At 41.3% G+C, this 13,364-nt stretch overlaps 1 protein-coding gene across 1 annotated transcript; it reads right to left on the reverse strand.

Annotated features, from left to right (window-relative positions):
* Nucleotides 1-1,021: 1,021 nt before the first annotated feature.
* On the reverse strand, nucleotides 1,022-13,340 carry LOC127236660 (glutathione S-transferase A6). Its single transcript, XM_051204405.1, has 6 exons — nucleotides 13,237-13,340; nucleotides 8,941-8,992; nucleotides 7,679-7,811; nucleotides 4,519-4,660; nucleotides 3,888-4,019; nucleotides 1,022-1,341 (listed from the first exon to the last, which is right to left on the reverse strand). Exons 1-6 carry the CDS (start codon nucleotides 13,321-13,323, stop codon nucleotides 1,219-1,221), a joined length of 669 nt encoding a protein of 222 aa, XP_051060362.1. The 5' UTR covers nucleotides 13,324-13,340; the 3' UTR covers nucleotides 1,022-1,218.
* Nucleotides 13,341-13,364: the final 24 nt, after the last annotated feature.

The raw sequence follows: 13,364 nt of genomic DNA on the forward strand, positions 1-13,364 counted from the left end.
TCCTTTTCAAATTTTCAGTTTGGCTGTTTTGGCAAACTATAGGGGAATGGATTTTTGAAAGACTGTCTGTCCTGTTAGATTTTTATGAGTCAGATGTGTAAACCCAGAAAGGGGAGACTAACAGCATACAGGAAGCTGATGTCCTGTTGCAAAATTTTCCTTCTAAGATCATACCTTAGTTCTGTTGACTGTGGCTGTGAAAACATACCATGAGAAAAACAACTTTAAGAGAGAGAAGGTGTTTGTTCAGCTCACAATTACAGGTTACAGTCATCACTGTGAGAAATTCATCACACAGGAGCCTGAACAGCTGATCATGTCCACAGTCACGACCAGAGAGAAGAAGGCTCCTCCTACGTTTACTATCCCAGCCCATCTTATCCATTCTTAAAATCACTCCAGAACGCAAACCCAAGGATCAGTGCCACCACAGTGGTCTGTCTTCCCACAACAATTAGCACAGGGAAGGCAAACCTACACGGCCATGGCATTAGCCCACAACCATCAGGAACTCTAATAACACACACATAAATCAAAGTAAATAAATTATAAACAAACATACAAATGAAATCAAACTCTAACCATCTTACTTCACTAAATATACCAAAGGCATTTCAGGGACATAGGTAATAAAAACTAAAATTTTCATTATTAATAACAAGTTTTTTTCCAGCCAGGTACTGTGACACATGCTGTTAACCCCAGTACTTTGAAGGCAGAGATGGGCAGTTCTCTATGAGTTGGAGGCCAGCCTGGTCTACATAATGAGTCCCAGTACCGAAAAGGTTACAAAGTGAGATACTGTCTGAAAAAAAAAAGAATAAATAAAACAAAGAAAGCTCAAATAAAAATAAGAGTTAATAATAATAATAATAATAATAAATGTCACTTAGGGGTCCTACTCCAGAATTACAGCCATGATTTTGTAAATCTAAGGAGATCAAGTGAGATTTCTAAACTTGACTCTTTGAGAGATGAGATAAAAGGTGATGCGACTATAAAACAAACCACATGATCTTCATTCTTTTAATTAAGTTTTTATTACAGGAAAGGGTTAAGCCAGGAAATTAGAAAACCATTTCCACAGCATAAGAAGGTTTCTGTTAAACTGTGTCATGGGAGCCCACTATTTCATTTATACCCACAAGTGAGGGAGCTCACTGTCTCACAGTCTTCAGGATCGGCATGTAGGTGTAGTGTGGGGTCCATGACACTTCATTAAAACTTGAAAATCTTCCTTGTTTTTAGTATGCTTTTCTCATCGACAGGAGGCTGCCTCTGGCTGCCAGGCTGCAGAAACTTCTTAATGGTGGGCATGTCACTGATTCGGGTTTTCAGAGCCTGTGGTTAAAAAAAAAAAAAAAAAAAAAAAAAAAAATCCATAGCCTTATGAAGGAGGCCAAAGGCAGAGGCAGCTTGTAGCACAGTCTAGGAAATCTGAGTTCCTCCACCAGCTGGAGTGTGACAGCCAGATAGGCAGGGACAAGGGAAATAAGACAGAGGCAGAAAACAGCTCACTGGCCTCTTGTATAAAGATTTGTTAAGGCTGTAGTGAGTTCAGTCACCCTCATTGTCTTCCTTGTACTTTACCCTCAGAAGTTCATGACTCTGGTAGAATACAAGGAAGAAAACCAGCCTGCCGTGCAGCACCTCAGAGTATGGGAAAGCCACACTGAAACCGATGATAGGAAATACTGAATAAATATTAGCAAATAAAAAAACCAAAACGGGTTATTGTGTCATCTGATATGGTAATGTCAAAAGAGAAATTGAAGAAAGTAAGCAAATACTTGGGAACTGAATGATACACTCTTGAATGAAGAGTGTCACCAAAGATAACAAGGAGGAAGCAAATTTTTTTTAGATCAATGGTGAATGAAAGCACAACTTAACTGAACATTTGTGATAGAGCCAAGGCAGCTTTAGGAGGAGTCACTGCTACCAGTGCCTACATTAACAAGTCAGAGAGCTCTCAAGTGAACAACCTAATGATACACCTCACGGTCTCACGAAAACAAGGGCAAGCTGTTAATTGTAGTTTTGCCCGCTGGCCTGGTCCCAGAGCCGCGCCAACCCCAAATAACACACAGAGATGCTGTATTAGATATAGTTCTGTTGGAATGTTAATAGCATTTCTTATCGGTTAGCTCTGTCTTAAATATTAACCCATTTCTATAATCTTTCCATGTGATCTCATCTTACCAGAGAGAGGGCCCGGACCTCTGTTCTCTTAAGTCTCTACATGTTGACTCCTCTGTACTATTTCCTCGAATCTTCCTTGTCTCCTAGTCCCACCTATCTTGCTTTCCTATTGGCCAACAGTGCTTTATTCATTAACCAATAAGAGAAACGAATTTACAGAATGACATCTCCCATCAGCAAACTAAGCTGAAAAGCAGTAGGGGGGAAGGAATATCAGAGCATAAATGAATTAAATATAAATTAAGAAAATAATAAATGCATAGACTGGGGATTTAGGTCAGTTGGCCATGCTTGTTTAGCATGTACAAAACTAGGGTATCAAATCCCTAACACTGAACACATGAGGTACGCCAGCACATACCTATAATCCCAGCCCTTGCCCATGAGCCTGTGAATGAGTGCATGGGAGGTGTTAGTAAATAGACAGAGAATATCTGAAGGGCATAAACACCAACAGTCCCTCCACACATATGTCAGTTGTCTGACTTTATTGACGGGCTGGCAGATCACAACTGTCTTGTCTGCTGAGTCGATGCAGACATACCAGTTTCATAACAAAGACTGCATCAAAGAGAGTATCTAGATGTTCCTCCATTGGCAGGTCCAACAGGCTGGGAAGTAATTGAGTTGGAAGAGTTAAGGGATGGACAGGGGGTTGGAACAGGTGCACTCGGCATCCTGTGGTGAATATTTTGTACAATAGTAATACTGTTTCTGTTTTGTTAGTCTAGCTAAGATCAAATGTGTGACATGGAATACAAATGATATTTTTTAATCTGAAGCCACCACTGTTCATTTGCTTGTCCTTCCTCCCTGCTCCTCCCGTCCCCCTTTTATATTTAAACATTTTAATAATTTAAATAGAAAGTGTTCTTTGCCACCTAAGGTTTCAGTCCTTAAAACTGTTCATTATCTGCTCCATAGCATTCAAGTATTCTTTGTGGGGACTGTGTGTCAGGGGGTGACAAGGTTAGTTATGTCCTCTAGGAAAGTCTTAGTGAAAAAAAATGTTCTTTAATTGTATTTTCTTTTAATGTCAATTTCAAGTCTAATTTAAGGATACATTAAGATCATATACTCTATTTCTTTCTGGAGATACAAAGTTGGTTCAGCATGTACAAGTCAATAAATGTAATATAACAACGTGGAACAGTAATAGTAGAATTTTATTCACCCTTAATGGATGAAATTATGACAATCGTAGGAAATCATTATGTTAAGCAAAATAAACTAGATTGAAGAAGACAAAAGAGCATGTTTCACTCAATGTGGGGGCTAGATTTTATTGTGTATATATGTAAATGTATATATGTGTGACGCAAATGTATAAAAGGTATTAATAATGGGGAAGGTTTAAAAGGAAGGGGAGGAAAAACGAGACCAGTGAAATGTATGTTAATGGAAGCAGCTCTGAAAGACTCTGTGTAAAGACAAAGTTTCACTGAGGATTGTTGCACATCCCTGAGAGCAAGAAAACAGATGTCGATGGGATAAGAGGATGGGGAAGAGATGCTGGGTCCTTTTGGGTAGCACCCAACTGGTTTTCTTACAGAATAAGTTATTATCTTAAAACCTTAGCTGGAGGCCAAGGGATAAGTGTGCAGGCCTGAACAAGGCTAGAGATCAAATACTGCCAGTCCAAAGCCTGAATTTCAGATCCCTGATGGGAAAATGAGACAGCTCACCTGAAGCAGAGGGAAGTTGGCTATAATGCTGGCATCCAGCTCTTCCATGTTGTAGATCATTTCAACCAGATGAATATCAGCCTTGCTCAGTTTGTTGCCAACGAGGTAATCCTGTCCTTGGCTCCTTAACACCTGGAGAATTCAGGGGAACTCATACACAGGGCCAGGCTGGGGCTCCTGCTTCCTCCTGTTGAGACCCTCAGCATCATCTGTTAGTAGACTGGGTCTCTGGGGTTCAAATTAGGAATTGAGCAGGAGACCCTGAAGAATGGCACCAATGCCATTCTCTACAAAAGGATGTGGAGGGTTCCTTAACCCATTGATTGGCTCTGTGAGGACACTTCTAGAAGTTGGCTACCGGTGAAATATGAATCAGGCCTTCTTCAGTAACTGCATCTTCCAACACTTTGATATCCTTTCCAGTCTCCAGAATTGTTACACATTAAAAACAGTTGCACAACTCACAGTGTATATAGCATTTGTGGTGTAGCAAATAGCTTAGTAGATCTCTAGTACTAGACAAGTGCTAAACCAATAGCTCTCAACCTGTGGGTCATGGCCCATTTGGGGGCCACTTATCAGATATTTACATTACGTGATTGATCTTGAAGTCCAAACAGCTTCTACCAACCTTTTCAAAGGCAGGAAAGTAACGGTTTGTTGCTTTCTCTTTCATCAGGGCAATATTTGCTTCTTTGACCCCAGGTGGGTCGAATGGGTAGAGAATGAACATCTCATTCAGATCTGCCAAACCTTCCGAGTACATATCAATCCTGAAAAACAAAAACACCACAATTGTCCAGTGTGTCCTGCCTGACATTTTTCAGTTTGAAAACCTTGGAGAATAGAGCATCACAAGGTACTATCCCCACCTCCTGGCCCTTCCTCCTGTATGTGCTAGATATTAGCTATAAATTTTGGAGCAGATGGGAGGTGGCTAGGGGGGTGAGTAGAGGGAATGGGAGGAGAGGAGGGAGGGGGAACTGGGATTGAAATGTAAAAAATAAATTAATAAAAAATTAAAAAACCCCACAAAACTTTGTTATACATATGGTCAAATACAGCTAGGAGCACTGGCACCTGTCCAGATGCAGAACTCATACATCTATAACTGATACTGCAAATAGGATTACCTCTTCTGCTCCAGCTTGTTCTGTGAACAAACAGGATGTGGGTATCAGGAGTTAAAACTGTTGAGAACTCAGAAATCCCTGGAAGAACTCAGGTGCTTTTTGTTTCCTTTCCTGCCACACAGTCCATGTTCTTTTAATGTTGTAAATTCTCTCAATGACTTTACAGTTTCAAGTTTTGCATATATGTCTTTTAATCATTTTCAGTCAAGTGTAACATACAGGTAGGTGCTCATGTCTGTTGCAAAGCAGTTGAATAGATACACGTGCATTTGCTCCCGGACTTTCAATTCCATGCTACAGCAGTGTGTCTGGTTTTATGCCAGCCCATACTAGTCTGGATGCCATCACTGTGTGGTAATTTTGAAGTCAGACAGTGTAATAACACCAGTTTTGTTCTTTTTTTGGGGGGGGGTTTATTCCCACAGTATACCTTTTAATTGGGAAATTCAATCCATTCACCTTGAAGGTTGTGACCACAGTGTAGACACTTCCTCATGGTTCTGTTCATTTTTCCTAAATGTGTTTCATACTTTTGTATTTCCTTTTTTGTTCAGTTGTGTTTGGATGGTTTTCAAAGTGGTCTGGAATTGATTCCCTTCTTTCTCCTTCGTGGCTCTGGTCTACTTTGATCTCTTGTACTCACCTCTGCTTTTATTTTTTTAAAAGTTTTCTTAAAATTTGTTTTTATTTTGTGTGCATTGGTATGAGGGTATCAGATCCCCAGAACTTGAATTACAGACTATTGTGAGCTGCCATGTGGGTACAGGGAATTGAACCCGGGTCCTCTGAAAGGAAAAGCCAGTGCTCTTAACCTCTGGGCCATCTCTACAGCCCTGACATTGCTTCCTTGATGGAAGCTATTAATACTTGTGCTTCTAGTTTATGACCCTTGTAAGCATGTGTAGTGGGACAATCCTCTGGTGATGAACTCCCTTGGTTTTGTTCCAGTCTAGCAACTTCTTTCACAGGCAACCCGACATGTAGATCTTCCATTTCTGATAGGTTGGTCAAAACTTGCTTCAGAGATTTGTTTTATTGGACTTATCTGGGATCTTTTGAGCTTCTCAGAATGAGACTTTTTAATCTTTGTATGATATGCAAAGGCTTCTGCAATTATTGCCTTCTACACACCTTTCTGCCTCATCTCAGAACACTCATAATGTGAAGGCAGAAAATTCTACCCCTTTTATGTGAGGGCAGCTTCTGTAATCAAAAGAGTTTCTGCTGGTCATGAGTCCCAAGTGTCTGTTGGACAGATGGGCATTGGCTTTTAAATGTCTAGTGGGCACTTCAGTGCTCAGGTTTTTACTACCTATATACTTCTAGTGATACAGCTGCTAGTTATGTCTGTTATTTGAGGAGTATGCCAGGTGCCTCTAGTTAGGTATTTTGCTGATTTCTTCCATGGTTTGAATATTATAGAATCTTTTGTGAGCATTTCTGTAAATGAGCAGAAAAGGACATATTTTTGTTTTTCCTGGATATACACCAGATTTAGGAAGTGATGGGTCATTGATAATACTGGATTTCACTGTTTGAGGAGCTGCCAAAATTTTATATCAGATTTTATTTTCTTAAAACAAAAACAACAACAACAACAAAAAGAAATGGTGGCTAGGTAGTGATAGCATACTCCTTTAATCCCAGCACTCGGGAAGCAAAGGCAGGGGGATCTCTGTGCCTGGTCCACAGATTGAGTTCCAGAACAGCTAGAGCTATTACACAGAGAAACCCTGTATTGAAAACAAACAAACAAACAAACAACACAAAAAAATTCAAAAAAAGGTGTGCATAGTGTGTGTGTGTGTATGCTGTATGTACATTTGGAGGTGAGAAACCAATGCTAGGTGTATTATTCTGTTGCCCTCCACCTTAATCAGGCAGGCTCTTAAATAAACTTGGAGCTCAAATGTTTTTGCTAGACTGGCTGCAAGAGCCTGGGATGTACTGGTTTCTGCCTCCCAGCACGGGGGTTACATATGCATACGGTTGCATGCAGCTTTTATGTGAGTGTTGGATATTGCACCTTCAATCTATATGCTTGGACAATAAGTCCTTTACTGACTGGGCCACGTCACCTGCCATCGAAGTTAGCTAAATGTTCTACCATGACTAGGAGGCAACCTGTCAGGTCTTGTGGCACTGACTCAATCTAATTGCTATATAACATAAGTTAGGAGACTCAAGAATCCTGGGCACCTCAATCCTATTAACCCTTGAACATTGGACTAGTCTACATAATTAGCTAGTAGCTTAATTCCCAGTCCTGACCATGATCATTTCTGGAAATTCCAAGTTGGCAGATGAAATTCTTCCACTGTCACTCCTTCATCTCTACACTTCATGTTATGAGCATCTAGCTTCTGAAAAGCCTGAGCACCTGGAATAATTATTCCACTGTTCTCCTGAATTCAAAGCTGAAGGAGTTCTCAAGTCTCTAACCCTGTGTTATGTCTAAGAATATCCTTGGTTATTGTTCCCATCACCAGGATCCACCCTAATGTTACTCATCCCTCATCTCCATAGGATTCTGCCATACTTCAACCCAAGGCAAACCTACTGGTGGCCATGATCTCCTGCCATAGATCTGATCATTCAATGAAGAACTTAAACCCTTCTCATGCTATCCATTGATATTGAAATAGAAATATACTGTACAGGGCTCTCTCCTTCATGTCCTTCCCGTAGAGGTTGTATTTGTTGGAAAAATAGTTGAGGATGGCTCTGGTCTGCACCAGCTTCATCCCATCAACCTCCACCATGGGCACTTGCTGGAACATCAAAACTCCATCTTTTGAAAAAAGGAAACAAGAAAAGAGAGGGTTAAAAAAACTGCTATAGGTTATATATATATGCTCTCAATAAAAAGCCTCAAATGACTAAAAAATACAAGAGCATTATAGCCCAGTAAGTGTGTGTTTCTAATGAAATACAATTAGTACTTTTTAAGCATCCCATAGTTTTCCAACCCCCTCCCCCAGCCTTGCTCAGTAGCTTGCTAATTCATTTCCGATTAGTTCTCCATCCAAACATATACTGGGGAACTTTTATTTCTTCTCATTGACTTCTGATCATAGCAACAAGATCATCAACTGATAGCAAGGTTGTTCCAAAGAACAATTTCTTTCTTTCTCTCTTTCTTTTTCTTTTTAAAATTTTATTTGTATTCATTTCATGTGTATGGGTGTTTTGCCTGCATATATGTCTGCGTACCATTTGTGTGGCTGGTGTCTTCACAGGTCAGAGTAGGGCGCTTATTCCCCCCTCTCCCCATTGGGTCCTGGGATCTGAACCTGGGTCTTTTAGAAGAGCCAGTGTTCTTAACCACTGAGCAATCTCTCCAGCCCCAGAGAACAATTTCTATGTAAGTTTCTTGTGTGCTTTTCTAATCATAGCGGCAGGCAGTGGGTCCCAGGAAGGCATGAAATCCTGGCCCCACGGCTGCTGTCCATTCCTATTTCTTTACCTCCTCACACACTACAGTCGGAACTTTCAATACTTTGGCACCTTCTCATTAGAGATCCATAAGGACCAGCAGGGAATCACCTGGTTGATCACCAGACTGAAGAACTCAGGTGAGTGTTGGGCTTGCTCCATTTCTTGGCTCTAATGCAGCAAGTGAGCAGTGTGGGACCCTGAACTCTCCATATCTCAAGAAAAGTGGAGAAAGAAGGCGGAAGCCTGGGGAAGGTACTGGGGATGGTTCATTAGCAAACACTTAGAAGGCAGCCCTTTTTAATGTTAAGTCTCAAGTCTTCCCAAAGAACCCTCCTGCTTTCTATTTTCCTACTCTCTGCTCTCAGGCATCTCTGGGACCCACCCTATAAACTCATCCACATGCCCTGGGGTCTAACCCATCTGGAAGACATCCCTGTCTTTGGGATGTCTTTGGGATGGGGTCTTTGGGAACTTGGGCTTACCACTTCTTAACTTCTCCAAGTCCTCATTGGTCTGTATAAATTTCTCTTCATACTAGAAAGGAGAAACAGCAAGGAATTGTTAGTCTTTCTTTAGTATTATAGGTCTCTTAACTTGGATACATACTCTTCCATACATAGTAAAAGGGAGGAAGCACTGTGGAGTTTGAAGTATAAGCAACAAACTGCTTACAGCTGTTTGGAACTCTCCCCTGACCTGTCAAGAAGAGAGCACAACTCATAGTCCCTGTAGCTGCTCATCCTGAAGATCATTTCCCTTCTACCCTGCTCCCCACCAAGAACTATGGCAACTTGACCATCTGGAAGGGAGTTCACAATAGGGGAAGCCTGCACAGGTCTCCTCGTGGTGAAGCTGTAAGATGCAGGAATCCACATCAGATCATTGGATCTGCAGCACAAGATACAACATGGACCAACAGTTTCTGACCTAGGTAGCTTTAGCTGTCAAGTTGACACAGCCCAGTTACCCGAGAGAGTCTTCATCAGACTGGTTCATGAACATGTCTGTAAGGCATTTTCTTCATTGCTAATTGATGTATCCAAGTGCCACATGGGTAGTGCTATGCCTAGGCAGGAGGGCCTGAACTACAAAAGGAATCCAGGAGAACAAGCCAGTAATCAGCTTTCTCCAGGATCTCTGAGTTCCTCCTCAGCTTCATTCAATGTTTGGCTTTAACATGTAAACCAAATAAACCTTTTCCCTCAAAGCAGGTTTTGGCCATTGCTTTATTTTTAAGTTAAAAACATGTTATGTATATAGGTTTTTGGCTTGAATATATGCCTGCATATCACTTGCATGCCTGTGTCTTCAAATGCCAGAAGAGGGCATAAGATCCTCTAGAAACAAAGAGTTGTGAATCACTATGTAACCCAGGTCCTGTGGAAGAGCAGCCAGTGCTCTTAACCACTGGGCCATCTCTCCAGCCCCTAGTCAGTGTATTATCATAGCAACAGAAAGCAAACCAGGACAGTGTCTGTAAAACCTAGTTTATAATTTACACGACTGCTATGGATGACATGAATCCTGGGTGTCAAACAGTATGGTATTAACTAGAATTCTCTCTCCTGGGATATATGGAACTTGATGGGAGAATTCTCAGTTTAAAGAAAGGTTCACAGTGCTCACAGTAAAACAGTGCAGAAAAGGATGACTTTCATGATCTTGCATGGTTGGTTACATGTTTTCACAAAATATTTAACTGAGGTTGACAAGATGGGCTTCACTAGTAAAGGCATTTACTGCTATGTCTGACAACCTGAGTTTGATCCTCATGGACAATGTAAAGGATTAGAAAAAAACTGCCACAAATTATCCTCCAGCCTCTCCCTATGCACTTATAGCAAGTGTATGCACACACATGTAAACACATACACCAAATTAAAAGAAAAGAGGGTTCTGATGATTGCATAGATTCTTTCTCATTATTTTAACCTAATGACCTATATTTTACTTTGTTGTGGGAAATAATTCACTAAGCCATTCAAACCACTTAGAAATATTCAGGTGTGCGTGCGTGTGTGTGTGTGTGTGTGTGTGTGTGTGTGTGTGTGTGTGTGTGTTGCTCCAGATGGATCAGTGTCTGAATTCTAATGGATGTCTTGCTATTTCCTCATGCTATCTTTTCATTTCCTATTTCTTTAAAGTAACCAAATATTGATGACCCTCTACTCTGCTCTTTACCTGCCTCTAGAAATTAAAGCTTATCCCAGGAGCAATCACTTTGGTAAGTGGGGCAGTCCATGAAAGAGACTGATCTGATGCTCTTAGTAGTTGCCAGTGTTTGCTACAAATGTAACAAGTTCTTTGGCCAGACATGGGTGGCACATACTGTGCAATGGCAGCATTCTGGAACTGAGGCAGGAGGATGGATGAGGTCATGGCCAGCCTGGAATACACTGCAAAGTTAGTATGCAGACCCTTAGCTAGGGTGTTAGGGAATGGCTCAGTGGTCAAGAGCACTGACTGCTCTTCCAGGTGACCCAGGTACAATTTACAGCACCCACGTGATAGTCCACAACTGTCCATAACTCTAGTTCCAGGGGATCTGATGCCCTCTTCTGGCTTCCATGGGCATCAGTTGTGCTTGTAGATCAGACTTAGATGCAAGCAATCATCCATACACATAATATAATTTTATATTTATATCACATATAAGTATATAACTACATTTGATTTGATGGATTCTATCAAAACTAGAGCCATTGTAAACAATTATGAGTATTTCTGCATTTTGATGCTCAGGATTTCTTATCTAGGCTTAGCTCAGAAATAGCTGTGTGACTTGAACACAATCATTTAAGGTCTCTCAGCATTTCTTTCTTTGCTTATAAGATGGAGAGTGTTTTCTATTCAACTGTTGGTTTGTTTTTAAAATGTGAGACAGGTCTCACTATGTTGCTCAAGCTAGGCTCAAGAGATTCTCCTGCTACTTCAATCTCCCGAGTTGCTGGGGCCATAAGCACACTCCACAGCACCCAGCTGAGCAGAGAGTTTTCAAAATACACAGTGCACAGCTTGATCCACATGACATCAGCAGTAAGAAATAATTCTGCTTGCAGAGGCTGTGATGATCTATTTCAGTTTTAAGTAGTGATGGACAGGGATAATTTCATCTCCAGCTGCTCGGTGGAATGCTTGATTGTAGACATACACTGTCACACTGCATGAGATGACAGAGATGGTGAGGTGGTGAATGCACCAAGGTTGGATGCAGTTGGTGAGTTTGTTGGTTATGCTGGGGACATTTGGACTGTCATAACCAGTCTTTGGACACAGAGGACCCAGAAGGTCTGAGCAAGCCTTGGAGGCAGCCTGTGCTCAGCTCCCTCTTGAGTCTCCCTGGGGTGGACAAGAGGAGGCCTTATACTGAGTTCATTACTTCTAGTTCACCCTTCTGCTTAGAACTCATTCCTGCAGAGGCTGAATGGTGGACATCTGCATGCTGGGAAAGCAGATTCCTCATACAAAGAACACAAGGTGGAAAGGCTCTCGTTATGTCTGTTGGCTTTGGCTGCCTTCTTTGAAACTGGAAAAGATCAAAGCTGAAGTGTGGTCCTCGGGGTCAGATAAACACAGCGCCGGGAGCAGGGAAGAGCGCTGTAAGTCTCCCTCACTGGACAGTGTCTCAAACCCTTAACCATTCTTCCAAGCTTCTATCCAAGGGCAAAATCTCCTGAGTCTGTGACTTTCATCAGAGGAAATCCTGCACAAATAACAGGCATCTGACCAGGAAGTGTTTTACCCAATGTTGCCTCGAGAGGGCAGCACTGAACAGGGCCACACAGAAAAGTACCAGACAAAGCCTCTTAAACATTAGGTAAAATGTCCCCACATAGTGAGAGCTAGAAAATAATAAGAATGTCTCACAAATGTGTCTTCCCACAGATGTGTAGCACGCTGGAGGACAGAGCCTCCTGTCCTCCTCACTGTGTATCCTTGGGATTTAAAAGGCCCTGGCACTAACTAGGTGCTCAAGAAAATAATGTCTCCTGTGGGCACCCCACCATAAACAAGCCCTCTGTGGCTGTCTACTCCTGATGGCCTATCAACTGTATGGATTGCTTTTCACTTTACTTTCATTTGCTAAAATGTTACATATTAATTCTTTTGCTACAGAATGATTAACAATATATCATTGTTCCTTGGGGCCCTTCTCTTAGGATGTGCAGAGCAGTGTCCTTTCAAATTTTCACTTACCCAGTCCAAATATCAGATGCAATGTATTTTGTCTCTAAATACTTTATATGTTCTCTATATACTATATATTATGTACTATACCGTTTTAAATGTTATTATCCAAAAAATTGTTAATAAAAGAAAATAACATGCCAAAATTAATCAGACCCAAAGACTATACGACTCAGTGAACTTCTATGCAGTTGGAGTTATTATCTTTCACACTCTGTCTCCATCCAAATGTGGTACACGGAATGTGACTAAAGTCTTGAAATTGCTTATTGTCTGTACTGTGTGAAGCAGTTTCAACTGTTATGTCATATCTACCCATGTATATGTTTAAAACTGATAATCCTAAATTAATGTACAGGTCTGTTTCTGTTCAGCAGGGTCACACTCTGTATAGCATAACCTACACTGAACTTCAACCCTCCTGCCTAGACTTCTGGTATTAAAGTGTCCCTTAATCCCAGGGCACAATTCTTCGAGGTCACAATTCTTTCAAGGTTGTAAAATAGAAAACATGTCCTGACTGGCGTGAGGAAATCAGTAGACACAGTCAGTTTTATGTTCATCTGAAGACGGACCATCACAAAACTTACCTCTACTCCAGCTGCAGCCAAGAGCCACCGGACAGACTCCATTCTACCTCGGGCCTCATCGTAATGAAATAAGGGCTTTCCTGCCATAGTTGTATCTCCTGGGATTCACTAAGTATGAATACATGAAT

Source organism: Phodopus roborovskii, unplaced genomic scaffold, assembly GCF_943737965.1.
Source record: "Phodopus roborovskii unplaced genomic scaffold, PHOROB, whole genome shotgun sequence".
Classification (NCBI taxonomy): domain Eukaryota; kingdom Metazoa; phylum Chordata; class Mammalia; order Rodentia; family Cricetidae; genus Phodopus; species Phodopus roborovskii.

Bases quoted from the DNA above. Each gene is read 5' to 3' on its own strand.
- LOC127236660 (XM_051204405.1), bottom strand. From the start codon at position 13,323: ATGGCAGGAAAGCCCTTATTTCATTACGATGAGGCCCGAGGTAGAATG. The intron at 7,812-8,940 runs GTAAGCCCAAGT...TTTTTTCAAAAG, and splicing joins CTTGGAGAAGTTAAGAAGTG to ATGGAGTTTTGATGTTCCAG. The intron at 1,342-3,887 runs GTGAGCTGTCTC...TTTTAACCACAG, and splicing joins CCAACTTCCCTCTGCTTCAG to GCTCTGAAAACCCGAATCAG.